The 25579-nt window shown below is 42.1% G+C and overlaps 2 protein-coding genes across 5 annotated transcripts; both read right to left on the reverse strand.

Annotated features, from left to right (window-relative positions):
- Window positions 1–2684: 2684 nt before the first annotated feature.
- LOC115014478 (cytoplasmic polyadenylation element-binding protein 4-like) lies at window positions 2685–13359 on the reverse strand. Of its 4 annotated transcripts, none has more exons than XM_029441341.1 (12): window positions 13225–13359; window positions 11133–12249; window positions 10916–11014; window positions 9668–9758; window positions 8769–8819; window positions 7871–7894; window positions 7309–7485; window positions 7074–7163; window positions 6839–6957; window positions 6113–6227; window positions 5844–6025; window positions 2685–5688 (listed from the first exon to the last, which is right to left on the reverse strand). In XM_029441341.1, the coding sequence occupies exons 2-12, from the start codon at window positions 12192–12194 to the stop codon at window positions 5461–5463; spliced, it is 2238 nt and encodes a 745-aa protein (XP_029297201.1). In that variant the 5' UTR covers window positions 12195–12249; window positions 13225–13359; the 3' UTR covers window positions 2685–5460. The 4 variants fall into 4 exon arrangements, with proteins under 4 accessions (XP_029297201.1, XP_029297200.1, XP_029297204.1 ...); XM_029441340.1 differs by having other exon boundaries at window positions 9668–9761; XM_029441344.1 differs by lacking the exon at window positions 7871–7894.
- Window positions 13360–17419: 4060 nt separating this feature from the next.
- Window positions 17420–24024, reverse strand: stc2a (stanniocalcin 2a). The gene is made up of 4 exons (XM_029440867.1): window positions 23621–24024; window positions 21470–21612; window positions 20608–20819; window positions 17420–20363 (listed from the first exon to the last, which is right to left on the reverse strand). Exons 1-4 carry the CDS (start codon window positions 23757–23759, stop codon window positions 20000–20002), a joined length of 858 nt encoding a protein of 285 aa, XP_029296727.1. The 5' UTR covers window positions 23760–24024; the 3' UTR covers window positions 17420–19999.
- Between the last annotated feature and the right edge of the window lie 1555 nt (window positions 24025–25579).

The following is a 25579-nucleotide window of genomic DNA, read 5'->3' on the forward strand; positions in this document are numbered from 1 at the left end:
ATCCTTTTGCACGGATTACTGCATCAATGCGGCGTGGCATGGAGGCAATCAGCCTGTGGCATTGCTGAGGTGTTATGGATGCCCAGGATGCTTCAATAGCGGCCTTTAGCTCATTAGCATTGTTGGGTCTGGTGTCTTTCAGCTTCTTCTTCACAATACCCCACATATTCTCTATGGGGTTCAGGTCAGGGGAATTGGCAGGCCAATCGAGGACAGTAATGCCATGGTCAGTACACCAGTTACTGGTGGTTTTGGCACTGTGGGCAGGTGCCAGATCATGCTGGAAAATGAATTCCTCATCTCCATAGAGCTTTTCAGCAGACGGAAGCATGTAGTGCTCTAAAATCTCTTGGTACACAACTGCATTTACTCTGGACTTGATGAAACACAGTGGACCAACACCAGCAGCTGACATGGCTCCCCAAACCATCGCTGACTGTGGGAACTTCACACTGGATTTCAAGCAACTTGGATTTTGCTCCTCTCCAGCCTTTCTCCAGACTCTGGCGCCTTGACTTCCAAATGAAATACAAAACTTGCTTTCGTCTGAAAAGAGGACTTTGGACCACTCTGCAACTGTCCAGTGCTTCTTTTCCATAGCCCAAGTCAGAAGCTTCTTCCATTGTCTTGAGTTCAGAAGTGGCTTGACCATGGGAATACGGCTATTGTAGCCCATTTCCCGGACACGTCTGTGAACAGTGGCTTTTGATACCTGGACTCCAGCTTCAGTCCACTGTCTTTGAAGCTCCCCCAAATTCTGGAAGCGACTCTTCTTCACAATGCTGTTAAGGCTGCGGTCATCTCTCTTGGTTGTGCAGCGTTTCCTGCCACATTTCCCCCTTCCAACAGACTTTTTGTGGATGTGCTTTGAAACTCTGTGCACAGCTTGCTCTTTGAGAAATTTCTTTTTGTGTCTTACCCTCCTGATGGAGGGTGTCAATGATGGTCCTCTGGACAGCAGTCAGATCAGCAGTCTTCCCCATACTTGTGATTTAGTTTACTGAACCAAGCTGAGTGTTTTTCAAGGCTCAGGAAACCCTTGCAGGTGTTTCGAGTTAATTAGACGATTCAAGTGATTCGTTGAACACCCTACTAGTATACTTTTTCATGATATTCTAATATTTAGAGATAGGATTTTTGAGTTTTCTTAAGCTGTAAGCCATAATCAGCAATATTAAAATAATAAAAGGCTTGCAATATTTCAGTTGATTTGTAATGAATCCAGAATGCATGACATTTTTGTTTTTTTAATTGCATTACAGAAAATAAAGAACTTTATCACAATATTCTAATTTTCTGAGACAGTCCTGTATATACACTTTTTTCGCAAATTACTTTTCACATTGAACAGGTGCTCTTTTATTAAATTATATGTATCTAGTTTATGTGCACGTTTCCGTGTTTACTGTGTTGCTGCTTTGCGCATTCACATTCTCTCCTCTGCTCTGCTTCGCCCCACACACACACACACACACACACACACACACACACACACACAGTCAGTCAGACACAGAGCGGAGGAAAGGAGAGGAGAGAACTAAAAGCAGAGATGCTATCGTGGCTCCCTCTTGTTCCGGGCAAAAGCGACCAAAAGCCACTTGACTCCGTTAAATGATGCTAACGGTCCCTGTACTTTCCTTCTCTGTTCCTCTGAGCCCACGGGACAACTGGCAGAAAACGAGCCATGATTTGACCTGTACTGCCTCTTCACGTTGTATTCTATCATCACGGAAATACATTTGTTGCACGATAAACACAACAGTTTATTACTTGTTGCAGCTGGAAAAGTAAATCTGCTCTGGAATTGGCGATTTTCAGAATCAACTTGACGTTTCTTCAGCTTGGAGATACATCTTGAAGGGTGTTGTTAGCTTGCCTGAATAAAGTAAGTGAGTGACTTTCTCTGTGGCCCGCCAACCTAGTGTGCAACCTGAGCTTGACTGAGCCGATGGCAGGTGCGGACAGAGTGCGTTTTCTTTCCGGACACGCTGCAGCTTGGAGTGGAATGGAAGAACCTGCGTTTTCGCCACATCGCCAAATTTGGTGTGAAACAGGCCTTAGTTTTATTTATGATATACATGTCATCCCGATTTGCAGGCAACCTCTTGTGGGCCAGAAAACAGTTCAGAAGGGCTGTTTTCAGCCCGCTAGTTGAATAGGCCTGCTGTAGCTCATCAAAAGTGTTGTCAAATTCTTAATGCATAATTGTAATGCAACTAGTAACTATAAATTATTGTAGTGGAGTAAAAAGTACGATTCCCTCTGTAGAGTTTTTAATATTTATTTATTTTAAACATTGTTAGCATTTCAGCCATTGTTAAGAGTAATTATGTTTATAACATCGTGTGACATGTGTTGCCTATGTATAAACTTTTAATTTAGAATAAAATACAGACTTTTATTAAAAGGTTTGTTGGGACAAAAGACACAAGGTTTAGATGAGCTAAGCTACTAACCGAGGCCCGAAATAACCCTCAGCCTATAAATACCTCTGACCTAATTTAATATAACACACCAGATGTGCCATAAATATTGCTGTCACACAACAATGGCATCAGGTGTGCGATTCCCATTTACTAAAAAACCTCCCGAAAAAAAAGGGGGCAAATCAATTAAGGGAAGAAAATACTGAAATAAATTAAGGTTAAAATCTTAATTCTTGTGAATCAACATTAGGCATATAATTCTTCCTCACAGCTGTTTTATTCGTTCAACAACTCACATTACAAATACTTCAAATGTATGCATACAGTTACAAACAGTTGGCAGCAAATGAATAAATGACATTAGATCTTTGTTTTACTTCAATACTACAAACCAACTATAAAAACTGACGTCTGTGTTGTAGCGTAAATTAATCAGGAAGAAAATATAAAAATTGGAACTTACGTATAAATGTGAAATGACTTAATAAAAATCAAAATGATATCAGGTAAAAAAAAAAAAAAAGTTAATAAATATAACCTTCCCAGCATACAATTAAAAACTATTGAAATTTTGCAATCAAGTAATACTAACAGACATAATCAATATTCTTTTCATCTGAAAATGTGGAGCACAATACAGCAATTAGAAAAACTAGACACATCAACGAGTTTAACACATCACCCCAAAAATATAACAAAAATCTGATCAAAATGATAGTTATACATTTCAATTGAAAATATAGCAAATGCTAAATACATTATCGACCTAGTATATACAATGTTTTCAATCACAGTAGCATGGTAGTAGCAAAATAAGTGAATAAGCACAAAACTAATGTTTAAAAATAAATTCAGGTATAAATTAGTTTTTTTTTTCTTGCAGACATCAGCATGAACAATAGGAAACAAAGAATGTGTAAATGACTGCATGATTTATATGGATTAAATGACTTGCACTGCGGAGACTTGTTTCTGGAAAGAATAAGTATTGCACATAATGGCTCAAAGTTAACTTGCAACATTAAATCACATTCAGGTTATGTCCCAAAGCATGCCACATCACAAAGGGGGTCAAGTGATTAAGTCTCCTCACCTATGTCCTACTGAGTGTCCTCTACATTACAAAACGCATCCAAAGTGTTGTCACTGTGTAGATTGCATAAACATCATGTCTGTGTAAGGAAGGCAGACTCCATCACGTAAAGAGAGGCTACAAGAGAGGTGATCTCAAAGAGATAAGGAAGAAAAAAAAAAAGTTAAAAAGGAAAAAAGGAGATCTAGTGCATTACATTAGGTCCTGCATTAACACTAGCCATGTTATTTCTGTATTACATTATGCATGCCAAGAATAAGTAGAACTTACAGGCAGTCCCAGAAAGAGGATCTAAATATTCAAACAGATGATACCCACTCCGGTGATAGAAGGGAAGATTTCACATTGACCAAAGCCAAAACATTTACCCTATTGATAATCTTATTGAATACACCTAGGAGCGAAATATCAGAATATATTTTCAAGACTATCAAAATCAGTTTAGAAAGGTCTTGTCATGCCTTAGAATCCTGTAATTATGTGTATTAGGACAGAGGAGAATCCATATATGACTGGCTAATGATAGCCTTATTTTTTTTTATTTATCTACAGAATCACACCAATGCACCAGACAATTTTCAGATTTACCAGCACTTAAATATATAAAAGCTAATTGAAAATTATATTAATATCATTCATTTTCTTTTTTAAATTAAGTTTACCATAAATGCAGATCTCTTAGTAACAAAGGTACAAAATTATTTTTCACCAAGTGAAAAAAATGAGGTATTGCAAAAGGAGTTCTCCCATCTGTGAAAAATGTGCCTAAAATGACTATTGAAAAAAATATTTAGAAAAGTAGTGCATAATAAATGTATATATGTTCATGACAAAATAATCAGCTATAAAACACTGTACAAAAATCAGCAGGCCATGTATAAAATAATATCTTTATCTCTGTGACAGCAAATTCTAGCTACTACCATATCCAACCACAACACTTGTGATAGAAGCTCCAGTCATGGTAGAGCGTGCAGTGGTACACCATGAGGACAGCTCAGGGAGACTGGACTGTGCATTCCCATTAGTTTGTACTACATTAACATGTTAGCTTCCAGTGCTAATATCCCTGACAATATAAAGTGAGCAAATACTACTGCCAATACCTGAGCCCTGAGGGCTGTGTCTTTATTAGCCGACACCCACAAACCAAAACTGCAGACAACTCCAGCCTTTCCTCCGCCGAATGACAAGAGGACACAACATTATCCTGAAAAACCCTCAGATCAACATCTGCTTTTGATGATGCGTTTTAGGCCAATCTTTGGTTTGCCCTTTCTGGTTACAAAGTGTCGACTTTTAAACCAAAACCTAAAAACTCATGCCAGCAATTGAAACACATGTGCCAGACTGAGGGGAGATTTTGTTTTGTGACGTGGCCAGATGCTATACACTGAGCTTCTTGGAAAACTCAATCGTACGACCGTCTGAAACGGCGTTCGTCCTCTGTTCAACCCAACCATTTGCACTCAACCTTTGGTAAATGGTACAGTTGTTCTCTAATCCTGCAAGCGAAAAGTAAGAAAATGCACCCTTCTTAAACTCAACTTCCATTAGTTAGTATACTGATTTAGGTATGATGAACCTCACTAAAATTTTATGTTACTCTTGACAACAAATGTAAGCAGCTTTGCCAGCTAACACGAAAAGAAAGTACAGTCAAGTCAGAAAACATCTAAATCCAAATCTAATGCATCCATATGCTCATGCACACTTAAAGTCAAAACATAAATGGGATTTCACTCTCTTCTTAGCAGTTACTTCTTTTAGAAGGCCCAATTAAAATAAAATAAAAAATAAATTAAGGTTATTTTTATTTTTTTTAACTTAAAAGAAAAGTGCATTTATTTTTCATATCGTAGCCCGTACCCCTTCCCTTACTACCCCTTTCTTTCAATCCCTCCCCGATCCTGCATCGTCTCCCTCCCTTGCCTTCTCGCCTCAGTTCCAGCGGAAGGAGATATGTCGCGGTCGGTCTCCTCCCTCCTTCACCAGCGGCTTGTGGAACTCACGGCCAGCCCGGGAATGGATGGCTGCCCAGCAGTACTCGCAGTAGTACTGCAGACAGGTCACGTTGGCGCAGAAGAAGGGAGCAAACTTCCCCCCGCAGCGGGTGCCCTGGCACTCATCACACAGCTGGTCATCCAGGACATATGGCTTCACTTCCACCTGAGAAACAGAGACGAAATGGACGACAGGAGAGCGGTGTTAAAATGGAGGTTGAGAAAGATCTGAATGCATGCACAGCAGCATGTCAGATAGGTTTTGAATGAATATTTAATGAACATCCACATTTTTAAGAACTGGATAGGAGATGGACTCACCCGTTTATCTATCTCCCCGTGCTGCAGTTGAACAAATCGGGCACTAATGGCTGCAATGTAGCTTTGCTGATTGGAGAAGGCTACTCGCCCCGCCCCTTTTGGATACTTGAGTTCAGGGTCTGTGTCAATCCCAGCGTAGCACACTCCCCCATACAGACGATCCATGATCATGGCGAGCTCCACTGGAAGAGCAATGCACAATGCAAGTTAATGGGATCAAAACAACTCCCAAAAATGCAATATATTTAAGGGTCACAGCACACACTGACCTGCACGTAGGGGACGAGGGACGCCGCCTACAAAGATAGTTTTCCTCGGGTCCAATGGCTGAGAGCCGTCCATCACAAAGTCACTGTCGTTCAGGTTCCAGGGACGGATCTGGACCTACAAGAACCAAGATGAAAAAAACATTATAATAATTTCCTCTATGTCAGGCTGTACTCATACATTTCGGATTGTGGAAATGTAACAGGCTTGCTGGTCATGTAATATGGATCAACACATTTTTTTAGTACAATTTAATTGCTTCGGCAGGATGTTGCGGTCGTTTGTGGTGGTGGGACTTTTACAGGAAGCCTCTGGAATGACGGTGAAATACTGTCGATGCACCAACTGGTGATATCACCAATTTTACATTAGTCACCTTTTGTGCTGTGGGGTAGATTACTGCAACATCCACGTAGAGTACACTGAATAAATAAACTAACCAAACAAACATTACAGTTAATATAAGCATTTGTTCGCACTCGATTAGTACTTCACAATGGTCCATTAACCTATACATCTGATGGATTACCAAAGCAAAGCTCTCATTTCGGCAAACAAAACAAATGTAGCTTGACTGATCTTTCCAGTTTTGTGAGATACAATGACCAGACACATTAAAACAAACAGTTTGGTTTGTGCAAGTTGGATTTTAAAAACATGCGTTAGTTTTTTTACTTGCTGGGCAGGACAGATAACACGCAGAGTAATTAAAAGAATAAGAGACTCACAGGCTTGTCTTTGATGGTGGGACTGGAGACACACAGGTAAAGCTTGCCATCCTCCTGAATGCAGGCATCAATCAGGGCCTGAACAGAGCTCTCGTCTTGAAACAGCAGGAATGCATATCCTGGAAAAATTGGACAAACGGAACAATGAGTGCACACATGGAGCAAATATTCATCATCACAGTGCTGTAGAGTCCACACGCTGGCACAAATATAATGTTCAACTGGTTTGACTCACCTTTTGGTGGAAAATAGGACTTGCTCTCTGCCTTGTGAGGCCAGTCAACAAACAAGTGACCAAATCGGCGGAAACTGGCAGTAATTTCATCTGAAAAGGGAAACTCGATCAGTAAATGGTATTTTGTGCTGCCTTCAAAACCAAGGGTGTAAAAAATATTGTAGCTTTGTTATAGCTTTTGATCTATAACGATGTAGATTGGAAGCATCGTCTGTAGCCGTAACAAGTTCATTACCTTCATCAATGTCTGGGGGCAGCCCTCCAACAAACACTTTTCGAGAATATCGCTCCACGCGTTCACCATTGAGGTGGGGGAAACAGTGGGCTGAACCAAGGCCAGCGAGCCCCTGTTCACCGGACTCGTCCTCTCCAAAGGAGCGCTCATCCTCCATGGGGAACAGAGACGAATGGCCTAGTGGAGAGAACGATCTGGATTACACATATTGACTCCCCACAAGCGATGTTGAACGACAATTCTTACTTATTTAAAAATGTATTAATACTACAATGAGCAGGGAATTTGATTAGATTTAAATGAACCTTTTCAAGAAATGCATACAAAAGCAGCAATTTGTGATGACACAGACAACACTACTAGGTCTTGACAGGCAACATTGGAAGGCTTTCACGCCCAACAGACAAAGGGGCTTAAACCCCGACAACATTTAAGGTAGAATCGGTGACACTGAACAGCCAAGCAGACAAACACAGAGACGAAACCACAGAGTCATCATCAGCGGTCACTACTGCTTCCTAAATTAACGTTGAAGAAATCAAGACACATTCACAAGCTTTACCTCGTCTTCTGCCATAACTTCTCGCTGCATGTAAAACAACACAAAACACTCTTAAAATGGCTTTTTGAAAAAAGGCACAAATAAAATCAGCAAGTAAAACACTTGCTAAGACTTGAAAATTAGAAGACTGTATTTTGCAGTGGCCAAAAATGCTTTTCATCAAATGTATCTATTTAAAACCTTTAGGGGGAAAGCAATTCACAAGTATCCATAATCTTCCATAATCCATCTATCTACTGTATGAACTAGAGAGACAGCATGGAATGTAATAGTACCCCACAGTAACTGAATGCCTCATTAACTTATGCATGTAAAACAAACTAAAACCAACCTGCATTTTACATTTGCTACACATTCAGTCTCTGTAACATATGACCAGAGAAACAATATGCATGCGACTGGATTTATAATATTACTACAAACATGATACAACTTACAAACGTACACCCTGTACCTCTGACAGCATACTTGCGGTAAAATGTATTTTCTCTTTGCCGTCTCTGAACCTCCCTGACAGCAGTATCATTTTCCTACTCCTAGAAGCCGGTCTGCTCTGGTCTCCTTTTAGTCAGCCATTTTAGTCATGTGTCACAGTGATCACCGCAGCAGTTTAGAACGGTATAAACAAGACCTAAGTCATTTTATGTTTTTACCACATGTTTTATCTCTCAGTGATATCTCGTACGATATCCAGAGGTTCCTTTATTGTTTTCTATTTTATGTGAGTCCACAAAATGCCTTTCAACTATGTTTAAATGGGACTGAAGGACTGAATCTCTGATCTTAACACGAGTCCTCAATATTTGCTTCTTTTTTTCTTCTGCATTTGGCAGACATTAATTTCAAGCCCTGACTTCTGCTAGAGCACCGCATATTTGTATGCATGTCATTTACATACCATTCATAGGTAGAGGCCCGTCTCCACCCTGGTGAGAGAAGTTGTAGCGTCCTACATGACAAAAACAGGAGACCTCAGAACACTTTCATGACAACTCCTTTCCCTTACGTATAAAATATTCTGTTCTCTTTCTATATGAAAAGGACCAGGACAGCACACATTTGGGGAAAGTATAAAGAATTTGGCAGACAAATCAAATAATGCCTCAAATGTAAGTTAGTGGAACATTATATGCTAAAAGTAAATACTGGAATAGATCCAAGAATGTGTGTTAGACTTGTAAATTATAAGGAGACTTTACTATTGAGGAAGCTGTACATTTGTAGCTGTAACAAAAGAGAAGTTTAAAAAAAAGAAGGCACATGCATCAGCTGGCCCAGATTAGTATCAGATGGCTTTGATGGAAAAATGGTTCTTTTAAGATTGACTGCAACAAAAACTGAGCTAAAATGTTTTATTAATGAGAGTTAGCTGAGATCAAAGAGTCTCCACAGCAAAAATGCTGCAGGTGATTGTTTTCACGGGTTACGGAGAATAAGACTGTACAAATATTTGACTGCAACATATGTGTAAAGGTTTTGTACCGATACAAAAATAATATTTTTGATACTTTCCTTTGAGATGTATAACCATCTTTTTTTCTGGCATCCTTTTGGTGTCATTATCAAAACTTAGGTATTAACAAAGAAGAAGTGTAATCGCAAGTTAACACTCACTAATGCACACAGCTTTTGGGACCCAACACTGAAGTCCTGCTGTCAACACAATCAGTTTTCAGCATTGTGAAAATACCCTATTTCCACTTGCTGTCAAATACATGCAACAAACGGCTGTATTTATCCACAGCCAATGGTGAGGGAAAGTATCCTTTCCTCACTTTTAGTAGTGTGGGAACTAACCTTTCAAGGAATCCTGCTCAGCCCTCATAATGTCAATCAGAGAGTTCTCCAGAGAGTGCATACTGAAACCATCAAAGGACCGTGTTCGCTCCTGCTGAAAAAGAGGAAGACAACAATTAGCCTCCTCATTTCCCACAACGCCAACAAACGCAGCACAGGCTGCAAGAGCCCTGACAGTTTGCAATGATGCTAATAGCTAATAAAAAACTGCCGAGAACATTCTCTATCCTTCATTGGAAAGCACTGTAAACAGAAAATGGAGCCCAGAGTATGTTACACAAAATCACCTGCTCATCTCTGCAATAAGATTACATTTTTCCTGTACATTTGATAGGATCAGATAAGATGATATGCTTCTTAAAAAAAAAGGGCTAAAAAAAAATGCATCCTTCCACTTGGCCGATTTCAGATCAATACATATTCTAATTAAATAGCCGAAGGTAAAACAATATATAAGCATTTGAAACTATTAAAATAAACACAGAAAAGCTTTGATGACTAATACATAGCACACGAGTGTTCTTCAGTGTGTCTAAATGGGTTGAGAGCATGCAAAGCTGCAGCAGAGCACAAGACTTCTCAAATCAGGACAAGAAGAAGGCCATGTGATCAGAGCAGACACTGGTCTCCTTCAACGCAATGATCTAGATAAGACCTCAGACATAAGCACACACAATAAGTTTCAATTCATCCGTTTAGTTGGCTTGAATGTCACACATCCAGCTTTGCTCAATGGCTTAGTTGTTGCGTTTGATACAGATGAGCGTGTTTAATAGGATTAACGTCATTTTCCCCTGGAGGACACACTAAAACTAAACTAAACTAAACTTTGTTCCATTAGGCATCACACCAAGAAATTCACTAAACACCAGCCTGAGTATTACCTGTGATTAGGGCTGTACGATTTGGGAAAAAAAGATCTAATTGCGATATGATTCACGATATTGAAGGAATCATTTTTTTGCATCACTATTGTAATTTTCATTGAAAAATATATGTAAATGATCATGGTGAGATTTCTTTTGTAAGGATCTGTACCAAACCTAGATATTTTTCTTAAGTCTGTAGAATGTACCTCACATTTATAGGGCAGGACATCTCTGCAGCACTACAATACATCATTTAGAATTTGAGGTATTTTGACACATATCTTGCCTTTAACAAATATTGCGCCTCCTGCGATTTGGATATTACTCGATTTGGATAGAATTCTGATTAATTGTTCTGTCCTGCCTGTGATATGCTCACCTGGAAAGGGTAGACACTGTCACTGCGGCTCATGCTGTCCTCGACCCAGCCCTTGTGATTAAAACCAGAACTATTCCTGGGGAACTTCTGAGAGGGAACCTGCAGGGCAGTTGGAGGAGTTTCATACAAATGCATTTTGTGCATATCAATATCAATTAATGCAAATATCTGCTAAGATGTATTAGTGTTTTCAATGAGTCATGACATGATATCTAACCTGATTGTTGGGGAAGGACTTCTTCAGCGGAGAAATTGAGTTAAGACCACTCATGCCTCCGCCTACGCCCCGCCTGTACTCTCGAACCCCTTGCGTGCCGCCCCAGCCGCCATATCCACCGGGGCTCCAGGAGGTGGATGTGGGAGTGGAGGGGCTCTGGTAGCTTCCCCAAGGTGAAGGGGGTTTGCTCTGGGCAGGAGTGAGGTGGGGCAGCTGGGTGAACGGTCCAGTGCGATGGGGATGCGGAGGGAAGGAGGGCTGGGGTGGATGAGGGCTAGCTGGGGAGCGTCGGTGCTGCTGCGGGACCCCCTGACCGTGGGGGTGGTAATGCTGGGGGTGAGGTGTGGGTGGGTGGTGCTGGGAGACTGGTCCAATCTGTGGGGAGAAACTACCTCCCGCTCCAAAACCAGGCCCAGCATGGTGGGAGAAGTTCTGGAACAGCAGAGGAGGTCCGTTGGCATTGGAGCCAGCAGGTCCAAAGAACCCTCCGACGTCTTCCCCGACCACTGGAGACTGGGTGGATGGGACAGCAGGGGACCAGTTGTTAAAACTGGTCAGTGAAGATGAGGAGGTGGATTGTGCGCAGCTTGTACCCATTCCCAGGCTGTCCTGGTAGTCAAACCCGCTCAGCACAGGAGACTCCATCCTCAGCTTCTCCTTTCCACCACTGCTCTCCAGAGAACCCTTCTCCAACGGGCCATCTTCAGGAAGAGCTCCGTCAAGCTCTCCTAGGCCTCCTCCAGCCTCATGCTGGCCAGGGGACAGGGCCTGAGGCTGGGACTGCACCTGAGACTTCTCCTGCAGGTCATGGAGGTCCAAGGCCTTGGACTTGTCTGACTCCAGAATCTCATCTTGCATGTTACTGTGTTGGGCTACGGCAGGGAACAGCCAAGCACTGCCCCCATTGGTGGAGCAGGTGTTGTTTACGAAGGAAGGGGGGCTGGGGGGGTTGGAGGGGTGGTGAGGGTGCTGGGGTTGGAGGTGAGGAGGGATCCTTACAGGGAAAGCAGATTTGTTACTGCTGCTGTTCTTCACCAGAACTCCAAACCCGTAGTCCCCCATTTAGGACACCCAGTAAATCTTCAATTCACTTTTGGTTTACACCGTCTTCTTTATCCTAATGTGTGGGTTGAGGAGGGGCAAGGAAAGGGGGGGGGGGGGGGGGGGGGAGAATGGGTGACAAAAAGCATAAGGCTGTTACACCTCAAGTTGATCTGGCCTTTAAAAAAAACAAAAAAAACAAGCCTTGCTTTAACCAGTGAATGTGCTTGGGCTGCACCCTCTCTGGTCTTGTGATGCAATCAATGAGATTAAATCATTGACTCTTTTGGCCATGGGAGGCCTGGATGAAATATAACACCCGGATAGCAGGCAGGCAGGCAGGCAGGCAACCACGGAAAACAACCAACCTAACCAGCGCAGGCAGCTAACAGCCTGTGCTGGTGAAGCTTATACGTCTGTAAAGGTCGTTACGCAGCTAGCAGCAAGCTAACAGCTGCTCCGCCACCTTCCATGTGCCCTATTAATCATGCAGATCCCAGCAGTCAAATTTAAAGTACGTTTATGCATTACAGTGCATCAGTTAACGCTTAAGCGCTGTGGTGGCTTACAGCATGGACACTTACCGAATAATCTTCCTTTTTTAGCAATGACCTCCTCATAAGCGACCATTTAAATACAGGAAAATGTTGATGACGTCTCCTGTCTGTTCTGAATCTAGGGTAGTTCCCTTCACCGAGCCGCTAGGCTAGGATAATAGCAGATACCGCAGAGACGTTGTAGCATATTTGCAAACCAGCTGGGAAGCCATAAACGAATTCAACAGCTACAACGTCCCTTTAAATTTCAGTAACGTACACGACAGAGTTATCAACGACAGTACGGCGGATTTTTCCAGCACATGAGTGGTTATAAATGGTGTATGGCTCTTTAGACGACCTCGTCTGTTTCGTGTCCTGTATGTTCAATGTCACACACAGCCTACCAAACCTTGTCATCATTTTTACATCTCGAAATAACGCAACGCAATCTCGACGGCTGTTCTAACGTATCGTCAAACATGTGTATTCAGTGATATGTCGGGCATAGCTACCTTCAGTTCGGCGTCATGACCTTATCGTTTAGATGTTACCATATTTTAGCGTTTTCTCTTTTTCTGCATTTCCTAGGCAGCCGGTGTAAATGGTCTCTTCTCTCTTCTCGATGACAGCTGGACCAGTCGGGAGACACTTCCGTCTACAAGCCCCGCCCCCGCCTTCAGCCACCAGCCACTGTGTGTGACAGGATTTCCCTCACACGCCCCGCCCACTCGTCTGAAATCTGACAATTGATTGGACGATTGAGGTGAGGTTACGCCCACATCACTCCTTCTCATTGAATGGCACATGCACTCAAGACGTTCTCCTCCCAAATAAGGATGCCTTGAAATCAATGGGAGGAGTTTTGTTGTAATGTAATGAAAATATATTAAAGATCCATGGAAATTTTTGTCTAAACGCTTAACCAAGACTAAAAAACAGCTATTTTCATATAATAGTAGGCCAATGGAAAGGGTTATAGGGAAAGGGTTCAAATTCAAGGTTTGGTATTGGTATTTGTATTTGAATTTGCATTTTTTCCAAATGCAGATTAGGTCATTTGGGTAAGCAAATATTTTTGCCCTCCACCTCTGCCTACAGCAGTTGTCCAGGATTGGTGTGTTGTGTATCAGACTGGCCTTGAAAAAGCAATGGATAAAATAGATGTATAGATCCTTCGTTTGATTTGGTTGGAATGTTATTAGCCGAGTATATAGCAAAGTACTGCATAGCAATCTCATTACAATAATACAATGCAATGCAGCTATTTTCAGCACATAATAAAGCTTGATTAATCTGACTTTTTCATACATTTTCTTGATCATACCATCATATCATATTATGACTTAGTTAATACAGATGACATCTTTTCATACATATAAGACAGACAATATAGTCTCCCTCATCAGATGTGTACTTGCAAGCCAGAACCTCACATAGATGTGCTCTCTCCTTTGCTAAAGCCAATTCATTAAAAACTTAATGATCCTTCTCCAGGAGAGGAAAGAGTATCCTTTTCAATAGAAGTACTCTTGCAAGACCTACAGTATACATTACTCAAGTGGGGAGTAAAATTACTTGTGTTAAAGCTCAAGCTAAAGAGACTAATTTTAAAAGCTAAACACAGCTAATTATTCTCACTATAAAAGGGTTCTGTCTCATATTAACATGAATACAAATTCCTGTGCAGTTTAGTAATGCTGTTATGACTGTTGACCATTTTGTCTCTTAAAGCAAAAGCAAAGGTTGCCTTATTAAGGAAGGAAGTTTCAAAGCAAGCTCAAATAGAATATCTTCATGATTGTGCCATAAAAGACTACCTGAAAGACCTCAGTCTTGTTAACACAGTATTCCCCAAGGCAGACCCACCCTTCATTTGTCTCCTGTAGTAGCAGCACACATCACCTCGCCCCACTCCTATGTGCAGTAGGGCCTGTTGGGGTGGTTTAACGACACACACAACAGTGAGTCTTGAGCTTCTGGTTTCTTTTAAAAATAACAGACTGTTGGTCTAGATGTAACTGGTTTGCTATCTCAGGCCAGTATTGACTAGTTTGTGCATGCGTAAGGTTGAGTGTCTCTGATTGTGCGCTGCGATCCACCATCTTATATACGCTGCTGCCTGCTGTAGGTCTTTTGAGGCTGACAGTAATTTGAGCACAGTGAGTTGTGTCAGCGTTTTCTTGCCTAAGAGCAACGTGCTCTGTATTCCCCAGTGAAACTGAGCTTTGCTGCTGAGGTTCCACACATTTAATGCAGCTAAACAGGTAGACTTGATTATTCAACACACAGTTTATATATTGTGTGTTGTACCACAGGGCATTCATCTTTCTGAGGACCAGCAAGAGACAGAAGTGGGGTGCACCCATTCACCTTCAACGGTTCTTTAATGATTCATCCATGGAACTTAGGCACCCAGTCATTAATTCATTAGTTCACAGGGTAGATGTTCACAAAGCACCCGAGGCCGACTGTCTCAGGTTTCTCTGCTTCTCTCTCTGTTGTGCAGCCTCCTCTCAGATGTGATCTTCGCTGCCTCCATATTGAGAGCTTCGTTGCCATACCAACCATGCAAACTGGAGATTTCTAGTCCAGCCGTCATCTCATTGTTTTGCCAGGAGGTCATCCATCTCAGACGCAATGCATTGTTACAACAAGCTGAGTGTGACACAGCATAATTTCTCCCACACAATCCCAATGAATGTATCCCGCTGCACTCTGTGGCCTTTCTTATCAGCTCCCTGACTGTAGTGTGACACAAGCTGTGTGCACTATGCAGGCAACAATGTCAGCTGATCAAAAATAAATGAATAAACAAATAAAATATTCGGTTAAATACTTAATATGCCATTACATTAACAAAAATAATATTACAAATAAATGCCGGCATTAATTCATTGATAAAATGTAACTAATTAATTTGCTTTACCTTTGTATTGATTTCTCTTTATTTATTAATTCACCTAATTTCATGAACTTTTCAATGTATTTATTTTTACATGTATTTATTATTTATTTATTTACACATTCCCGTTCCCTATAGGTGAAAGGTTGACCCCACAAGACATTTTGAATGACAGCCCCCTCATTTGCATAATGAAGCAGAAATGCATAAAGAAATGTAAAAATAAATACCTGTGCACACTTTGACCGTCTGCCAGTCGTCCACAAGCTGAGTACTAACAACCATGACAACAACATGTAGCCATGTTCGTTGTTTACGTTCAGAATGATCATTTTGGGAAGATGCTTTGGAGGAATACCTGATGGGACGGGTCTGTGTTGCCAACATGGAGAATTCTTTCGCGAGATTTAGTGACTTTTGGAGCTAGTGCTGCTAGCTACTTTCATTGGAAAAGAGTTGACAAACATTGGGCTTAGTTTTTCAGTTTGTTAATTTAAAAAATCTTGCTTACTCTTGCCAGCTTCTCCAATGTGACCTACTCAAGCTTTTGGTTTCACAAGGGACAGCTGTCTTCTGGCTGGAATTTCTTTGTTTGTTTGACTCCTCCATCCACCCCAACCTCCTACCTACGTACACTTTTTCGTTCTTTATATAGGCTGGTTCTTCATACTACGTCACCTGACTTTTTGACGGCGTTAAATGACACACAAAATAACATCTCGGTCAAACTCCAAAAATGCTGGATTTCCAATAATGCAACTTGGTAGTGTCCTTCAGCCAAACTGAGATAACCCAGATGACATCATCAGGGTTAAAAAAAATGATGTTTCCAACATGTAAATGTTGGAAAGCTCCAATAGAGCCACAGAAGACATTATACTGTTGTTACAGGCTGAGTCCTCGTGTTAATTAAACTCAACTTCCTCTGTGGAGTCCTCCTTTGATATAAAACATAATACAAATGCATCCGTTGGTCCTTATTGGATTGTTCGGAGACATACTGTTCCTGTGTACTTCCTGTAAATCAAGAGCACGGGGGATAACAAGACACTTAGGATTCACATTTAAAATCAAAATAGTACACATAGTTTACCTAATAACTATTCGCTTGAAACACATTTGCAGCTTGAATAAAGAAACTCAACTCACCCCTACTACAAATCTAATAGTTGTACCTTTAAGTCAATAAAAAGAGAGATGTCACCATCCAGTGGTCATTTAGTATCACTACACACTCAGAGGTGGCTTGCAAACTGTGGCACTGTGGTATATTCACATTGGACTGCAGAGGTGCTGATATTACAGAAGCTGTAAGACAGGTTTTGTGTGTCAAATACCCATATATGGCCAAATGCCCGTCAGTACACTTAACTTGACCCTAGATTGACTTAAAGCTCAAAGAAGACAGAAGTCTATCTTTCTGTCAAAATGTTTAGTGAGGCAATGTACACTGTGGGAACAACTCATAAAAACTGACACTCTGAACCCAGCATAGCATACAATACAGAGCAGCTGACGTAAATGTTTAGGCCTTTCAATAGGGAGGATATTTCCAGTCCTTGTAACTTTAAACACAGCCCGTATTTCACCGTCACGTGAAACGGGGGAAAATAGGGTGTCATTTAACGTGTGTGTATACCTGAGATCTGCTCTGCTAACCTGCTCAGAGCTTGTTGAATGTTTTACCACTGAATGTGACGTCCTCCTGTATGAATTCTTGATCTGATGATGTGCCATGAGAACGTTTTTGTCTTGGTGTTTATGCCGTGCTTCATGTTAATAAAGACTGTAGTGATAGACACATGTACAAAATACAGACAAAAATATTTTAATGATAACAAGATACATCTGACTTCATGAGTCCAAAGATATTTATAGGATCATATGCTCAACGTCTTACAGGTGAGTTACAAACTTCTAGGCCATGTTCTGTATTTTCAACGGTGGAAGCAGAGTCCTTGTACTTAATGGAGGAAAACACGTAAACGTGGTGATGGAGCACTAACAATACCGGAGACGTGGTTAGTTTTATTTTCCTCTGAACACATAAAGAAAAGCCATTCAAGCCACTACATTATTACAAAAAGCCATATCAAACCTAATGACAGAGAGCTGAACAGATTGTCACTTTACACACATACAGTACATTCTCAAAAGGATTAGCTTATGTCTTATGCTGGGATGTCACAGGAATCCCAACTTCCACAACAGAATAAAAAAAGAAAAGCCTGACTGACTGATGATTCAAAAACGTGGAGCTTATAATAGACTCTAAATGATTGGGAGGGGAAAAAAAAACTGAAATCAGGAAAATAAGTGAAAAAAACCTTAACTGAGCTACAAAGTGTTTCTTTGCATGTGGTGAAGTGTGTTCTCAAACTGCATTTCCACAGCTAAAAGCGTGAAACTGACCTGAAATGGTCAAAATTCCGTGTCAGTGACCTAAAGGAAGGAGGGAAGAAGAGTACTAGGAGAAGTAAGATGGAGTGAATCATCACATAAAAAAAAGAAAAAAAAGTTGTCTCTCTCCTTCTTGCTGCACTCTTCTCTGCCTCTCCGTGTTGCTGGCTCTTGGCTGTTGCCCAGAGGAATTCTCTGGTGGCCTCGGTAAATATAACATTTAGAATAACAGCGCCAGAGCCCCCGTGTGTGGACTTAACCCAGTTCCTGGTTCCTCGCTGTGTTGCCTGCGGCTCTAACGGTAGAATAACAGGCCTTCATGTCTCTCCTGACCTAGGTAAGGGACCAGAGAGGAATAAGGGCTAATTTAGAGGGGCCGGAGTTCTGGAGGGTTTCTGTCAAGCCTCTTTCCTGCCCACTGGGACGACACAAAAAGGTAACATTGATCTTCTGAAGAAGGGGCTCAATCTGGTCGTAAGGAGCATGTGGGGATACGAGGCTTGGTGCTTTAGTTGATAAGGAAAACGAGAGTTGCTCAAATGAAATATCCTATACAGTAATGTCTGATTAGAGGGTGACTGCTCTGGTAACCTGGTCTTATTCTTTTACCTGCAGCGATCCAACACGAACTGACAATCATCCAAAGTGCAAAATCTAAGACTTCTGTGGCTCAACATCATCGTAAAATAGCTTCAACATTAAATCTCCCCACGACACAGTATCATCCATTCACTTAAATCACAGAGAAGCGGTCACTGTGGACAATAAGGAGTTTAGGCACCTTGATGTGTGTGATTTTACATTTGAAAAGGACTTGATTGAACATCCTCTCTTTGCTGCAGTTCACTGAAAGCTAGATGGAAAAACCAACTCAGAGAGAATGTATAACATTTGACAGTTCAATTCTTATTTGTGAACAAGAACAATAACGTCTCCTGAAGTTATAAAAATGACATTGATCTGTAATGTCACGAGGCAGTTTCTGAGGCTCGATTAAGAATGAATGAGAGCAACGTGACACTTTTTGCATCTCATCAGAGTTGCACTAATAAAAACAAAAAGAGTCCACGTTAGTATCCTGTTCATTGTGCCTAGACAGCAGTGCTTGATGACATCAGAGATCAGTCTTGGCTCTTTTATTTCTAGCTTTTTGAGAGACTTATCAATACATACAAGTGTGAAATGTCCATATTCATAGTATTACATGTGCATCCTCTTTAGAGTGGATTTTCACTTGAAGAATGCACAAGTTTGTTGGCTTCGTGGCCATCATGCACTACAATTCATATGTGCCAGAACTGGACTTGAAACCTGTACAATTTGTATTTAATCATCAAGTATCTATAATTATAATACACATTCCCACTTTTGAAACAACAAATGGTGTATGTTACATATCTACAGACCGATGTGTGATGGGTGCAATACTGTGAAGAGGACAACAGGCAGCACGCCATATACCATGTCTTCTATAGTATATCAGTATTGCATATTGTAACTATATTTATACATGTTTATATAAATATAGATAAGTATATTTCTATGTACATTTTGATACTTCAACATTGCATACAGAATAAAATAAATAATACAAATATAATCAAATCTTACGGTAAGTATGATTTGCGAAATGCTATATTAGAGCCAAAATAGTCCTAACAGTTGAAATAATCATGATAATAATCATTATTCAATTTTTTTTAAAGTGTGGCCTACAGTCTGGCATAACGGTGCAAGCTACGCCACAATTACCCTGCGAGTTTACCATGTGGGACTGCTGGAATGACTGGAGAGGGCGGAATAAGGACAGTAAAAGGTTGGGCTTGTTTCCTTCTGCTCAGTCTGTCTGGGAATTTGTGTGTGTGTGTGTGTGTGTGTGTGTGTGTGTGTGTGTGTGTGTGTGTGTGTGTGTGTGTGTGTGTGTTTAAATCTGAAAGTGTGGTTTTTAAACGTTGGGTCAAAGCTCAGGACAGTCTCCTGCGCTTTCACCTCCGGATGTCGGTGGCCTCAGGGTCTTCCTGCTCAGCCACGACTCCGGCCTCTGGACTCTGGCGGCGGGGTCCCTGACTGCGATTGCGTGGATGAGCATTGAAGCCCGCCTTAGCCGGTTTGTCCTTGTCGCCTTGCCGTGGGGGGCGAGGGTGCTCCAGCTCAGGGTGTGAAGGCAAGGGACGCCGGTGGTGTTCGACGGCGGAGCCGGCGGGAGAAGGGGCGAGGGAGGAGCAGAGGCTCAGGCTGTCGCACAGAGCACCCCAGTTCTGCTCACACTGTAGCCGGACACTCCGTGTCAACGCCTCCTTCACCTCCTCTCCGCAACTCAGGAGAATATTCACCAGCTCCACGTATGGGCTGGGCAGAGAGAGGCAGATAACTCACATGAAGCTTGTGATTTCACGTTTGGAAGCACAATACATCTAGGTCTAGGAAACGACAGGAATACATGGGATGGCACTATTACTATACATTGAAGAACAGAACAGGCCTTAACTGGCAGAAGAGAACAGAATAGGTCAAAAAAGAAAAATCAGATGAAACAAGAAGGGACAGGCTAGAGAAATGATATCCAAACATGCTGCCCGGAGCAACCACTCACCCTTTAGGAAAGAGATCTTGGAAATGGATCATTTCCACCATGACGGCCACATTCTCCTTAGCAGCAGAGCACAGGTTGTGTTTGATGTAGCACTCTCTCTGGAGCTGGAACACCATCTCTTTAATGGACACACACTTCCTGCTGATGCAGCTGAACTTGTGCCGTAGCCCATGTGCCATACATTTCAGAGCATCCTTGATGAAGGACTTCCCCTATGTACACACAACAGAGACACAACAGTTGAGTGAAGTCTCAAGACAAAGTCCCTTACAGTTGTTGAAACAGCCAAAGAAAACTCTTCGGCTGTTACTACGTCGCTTTAACTTCGATATTATTTTGGTAGTTTGATGTGCACCTGTTTTAGAAGTGTTGAAGCGTATGTGTGGTTGTGTTGGAGCAAACTTTGTATGAATGTGTAACCATACGCTAGATGGGGTGAGAAAATTCTGCATGAATAGTAGTAAATTGTGTTGAAGTCTTCTGGATTAGTCTGCCAAGCTTTCCCAAATGTGACCTTATAGACATGTTAAGACCCCAGTCAGGCCTGTCTTGGCAGGGCTTCAGCCTCCGCTATGTATGAAAAGGGAGCTAACTAGGCATCTGGCCAACTGGCTCATGACCCTTGTTCCCAACTGTACATGCACCAGTCCACTGAGAGGGACGTGAACTTCCCAAGAGTGGAAAAGAGATTATGGGATCAGTGTATTTACAATCACACTTCTAGGAAAAGTGGGTATGTATTAAAAAAATAAAGCACAAGTAAAGAAATCTGTGCATGGATGACGAGTGTGGAGCAGTGAAAAGGAATGTTGCCTCTGGTTATACCATTTTTTTCAAATACACAGACAAAGTAGTTTAGTACCTGAGAGTCAAATTTGCCAGCGTTGTGCAGGAAGGTCATGCAGATTTCCTGTAGCCCTCGTATCTCGCAGGAGTTATTCTCAAAGCACTCAAACACACCACAGCCGACATCCCCTGCACTCACCAGGCAGTGCTGGATCTCAGCTGGAAAGAGAGAACAGGTTAGGAGGAGGGACCTTATTGTCTGTTCACAGCAGAGACAGCAGCAGATTTTTACAGTTTTACTGCTTGAAGACACAACTTCACTTCAGCACTTCAGATTGCTGCACAAAAATCACAAAGCTGATGTGGCGTATAACTATCTCCACAGACACAGGCTTGTGTGTTCATGACCTCGAGTCTGAGAGAGAAAAGGGATGCAGGTCGGGTGGAGGGAGGGAAGAGAAGTCTAATTTCCCAGGCTGAGGGGTTCCTGCAGAGGAACACTTGGTGACAGTTATTACTGTGTCATTCTGCACCACAATCCATCTGCACTGCCTAGCATTGAGATGGGATGGTGCATTGCAGATACAGCCTTGACTACTTGTGGAGTAAACACAAATGCAGTCATTTCTATCAATGTGCATCAACTTATCTCTCATGTTTGCGTTCAAAGATAAACTGAGATTGCAGACTCAAATGGCAATATTAAAAAAGGGGGCTACATGAGGGGATATAACATCAGCAATGCAGGCAAACAAAATAATGCAAGTATATGTCATGTGAATACATAATATGAGCTCCTGCACACCACTGGCTGGCTCTGAAATGCCCTTTTCTATTTACTGTGGCCATGAAAGACAGGAATAAAACAGATATTTGAGGACAGAAATTACCATGTGAAAGTTACGGTCTCTTTTAACCCCACGTTGCTGTCTAAGAGCATGTATTATGAGCCATCTGCCAGCAGGGAACCTGTCACAGAAACTGCTGCTTACCCTATGTGACATTACTCTAAAGTTAATATGGCAAATTGCAGGTTAGGCTGGCAGCAGTACACAGTTTAGCTATGAAAACCATAACTGTTGACTTAAGTGAAACATAATTACACGCGTGATCTGCCTTGAAGCTGATAACTGATGGGCATAAGAACATTTTTAAGAACAAGAGCGCACCAGTCGCGTAAAGGAGACGGCACATATTGGATTAAATGTGATTTATTAGAAATCACGCTTGTCAACAAAGAGGGTCTGTTAGGGGGGGGGGGGGGGGGGGGGGGGCAGTAGTAGGGGGAAGGGGAAGAGTTTGTAGGCACCGAGTTGAACTTTAGTGCGCAGGAAAAGTGAGCCGCTGTCAGCAGTGCTTGTTTTGGCATCACGGGAATGTGCTTGGATCGTACGAGCTTGGCCGCAACGTGCATTGAATTACACAGTGGTGTTACCAGGGTCTCTGCTGTGAAACCTGCATTGGAGTTTGTTCCATAGTCTTTTTCCAGTGTGGAGGCAAGATAATAATCATGCTGTAATATTTTGACACAGGTTCACGTGGTGGGGCGCAAGTCATGCTGCATATGAGGGGGGGGGGGGGGGGGAGGGGGGGATCAGCTAATATAAACGAGGAGTTTCAGAGAAAATGCAGCAATTCAATGTGGTTAGTGCTTTGTGTTAATTAGACACAACGCGCGTGTCTTTTGGTGGTATTTAAGCGATATTTCCCCAGAGGATTGGTCCAAGAAATTAATTCCTGCTCGCCTTCCAGCCACACTACTACAACCATGACTGCTCTACTAACCTGCTTCAACACATCACACAACATTGAAGAGACAACACATGCAAAAATCCCAGTTTTCTTCCACAAAACCACCGAAACTGTCACCTATGACGCGGGCACACACGTACACCAGCGCGCACGCATACCTAGATGCACTGCCGTATACATTACCTATTACCTTGTGCCGTTCTATTAATAGTTTACTAACATATTGAATTTCTGTCTGAGAGTATTTACAATATATCTTCTTACTGGGTAATCGAAAAAGGGTCACTCGTGTGCACCGTGGCACCGGAATTGAAGTTAAAAGCAGCGGATTGATCAAATCGCCCGGAGGGATCCCAGCATGGTTTAATTTGCAGCCTCAGAAACACGTGTACGGACAAACCCCACGGAGACGTGCGAGCAGTTGCACCACCAAATCTCCACATTCCTTATCTCCACTAACACTTATAGTTCTTACCTGTATTCTGCAGGGAGAGGCGTCCTTTCTGGCTGGCAGGCTTCTCTGGGAGGCTGTCATGGATATCAATATTATCCGATCCCACCACTTGCTCCAGCACTGACAAAACCAGCAGCGCCACGGCCAGTTTGACCAACATTGCGTCCGTGTGCTCCGATTCCCAGCAAATATCCGGTAGTGTGTGTGCGTGTGTGAGTTTGTGTGTGTGAGTGTGTGTGTGTGTGTGTGTGTGTGTGTGTGTGTGTGTGTGTGTGTGTGTATGTGTGTGTGTGTGTGTGTGTGAGTGTGAGGGTTCACCTTGGATCAGTGATCAGCGCAGCTGCGGCTCGGTGTCTTATGGGGTAGCTGTGGGACTGAATGCATGAGCTGGAAGGGATGCTGCCTATATTTCTCAGAGCCCCGGGTGTCAATTTGGATGAAGGAGTTAAGCAGGTGTTGTCGGTTGGAGCTTCACAACCAATCAGAGACGCAGACATCCACGTCCAAGTTTTAGGGGAGTGTCCAGTGAAAGTCTTTTGAAAGTCCTTTTTTGCAATAAAACTGGCGCTATAAAGCAATATTCATCAGTAAGTTGACTGTGACAGCTTTCGGATGATCAAGCAGTGTTTCACAAACCAAATATGTCAATCATAAAATGTCCAATATGACACGCAGTCCTCCAATATGCACTGTGCTAATCTTTCAACAGCGAATAATCTTTACATAATATGCATATTGCAAGATAACCTGCAGTTCCTGCTTGTTGTTGCAGCAGTTAACAATCTCTAGAAAGTCTGTGTTTGCCATTAAACCGGAGCACTTATTTAGGCTACAATGCTAAGTATGAGAGCAGTGGGAGGATCAAGAAATACCCAGCTTGCCAAGAAACTGGATAAACGTGAAGCATATGATGTCCAAGCAGTCTACATAAAATAGGCTTTGATTGTGGTTTCAAGTCATTAATGCAAGGCAGTAATTAAATTCAGTGCAGCTTCAAAGATGTAGCCAGTGCTTTCACAGAAAGTAGGTGAAAAGTCTACTATAACAGACACGCTCAATGCAAGTAAAATGTATGTTTAATCTTGCAATCAATGTTCTAATAATAATATTTATGCACAGACAACAAAATGTCAGAATTTCTATGGCATGTTGCTATAATTACTGGATCGTTACAATTTGAAAGCCCCTAAAAATAGAATGCCTTAAATAATGTTTTTGGAATGGGGAAATGAATATGAAGGAGTCTATCACACAAATCCCCAGCTAAGTCTGTGACAATGAGATCTGCTAACCACTACTACAGGGAGTGATCTAAGAATAGAGGACCAGAGTTGGCAGGGTTGCACATTTGGAGACCTAGGAGGAATATTTTTCAAGAGTAACACTTGAAAATGCCATGTGGAATAATTGCAAGCAGACTGAGCCTGTAGTAAGAACATGAAGTCTTAGTCTTTTGAAATGTCTCCAGTGACTTAATGGGTGTTACTATTCAGGTAAAGGCCTCTATAGGAGCCAGTGGTGCGACTCAGGCCAGCATGTCGCTGCATGTGTCGCTGAGGACCACCAAGGGACAAGAAATGGTATCTATGGCAGGAAATAACTATCACAGTGCAGGATGGGCTACTGCACTTGGGTCCCAAGCCTCTAGGGGGCCCAGTGATACTAGTTGTGCCTTCCTTTTCTTAATTACAACTTCGCACTAGGGCAACCTCACCATACTAAACTTCCAGGCAAGCCTTACACATACAGACAAATACTGGCAATTTAGATTTTTCGTTTCACCTAACCTGCATGTCTTTGGATTGTGGGAGGAAACTTAGGGAGACATAGAGATGACCTGCACACCCAGTGTCTCTCTGGAGGATTACTGTTCAAATTCTCAGCTTTGAAACAAACTTAATCGTCCATCATAGCTTGGCAGTAATAATGAGGAACGATGATGTGTTTTAGTGTCTGCTTGTGATTGGATGGGTGTGGGGA

Source organism: Cottoperca gobio, chromosome 10 (assembly GCF_900634415.1).
Source record: "Cottoperca gobio chromosome 10, fCotGob3.1, whole genome shotgun sequence".
Taxonomy (NCBI): Eukaryota; Metazoa; Chordata; class Actinopteri; order Perciformes; family Bovichtidae; genus Cottoperca; species Cottoperca gobio.

Coding starts and splice junctions, on each gene's coding strand:
- LOC115014478 (XM_029441340.1), bottom strand. CDS start 12,194: ATGGGGGACTACGGGTTTGGAGTTCTGGTGAAGAACAGCAGCAGTAAC. Junction 11,015..11,132: donor AGTCCTTCCCCAACAATCAG/GTTAGATATCAT, acceptor ACTGCCCTGCAG/GTTCCCTCTCAGAAGTTCCC. Junction 8,820..9,667: donor TGAGCAGGATTCCTTGAAAG/GTTAGTTCCCAC, acceptor TTTGTCATGTAG/GACGCTACAACTTCTCTCAC.
- stc2a (XM_029440867.1), bottom strand. CDS start 23,759: ATGTTGGTCAAACTGGCCGTGGCGCTGCTGGTTTTGTCAGTGCTGGAG. Junction 21,613..23,620: donor CCTCTCCCTGCAGAATACAG/GTAAGAACTATA, acceptor CTCTCTTTCCAG/CTGAGATCCAGCACTGCCTG. Junction 20,364..20,607: donor CAAGATCTCTTTCCTAAAGG/GTGAGTGGTTGC, acceptor CTCTCTGCCCAG/CCCATACGTGGAGCTGGTGA.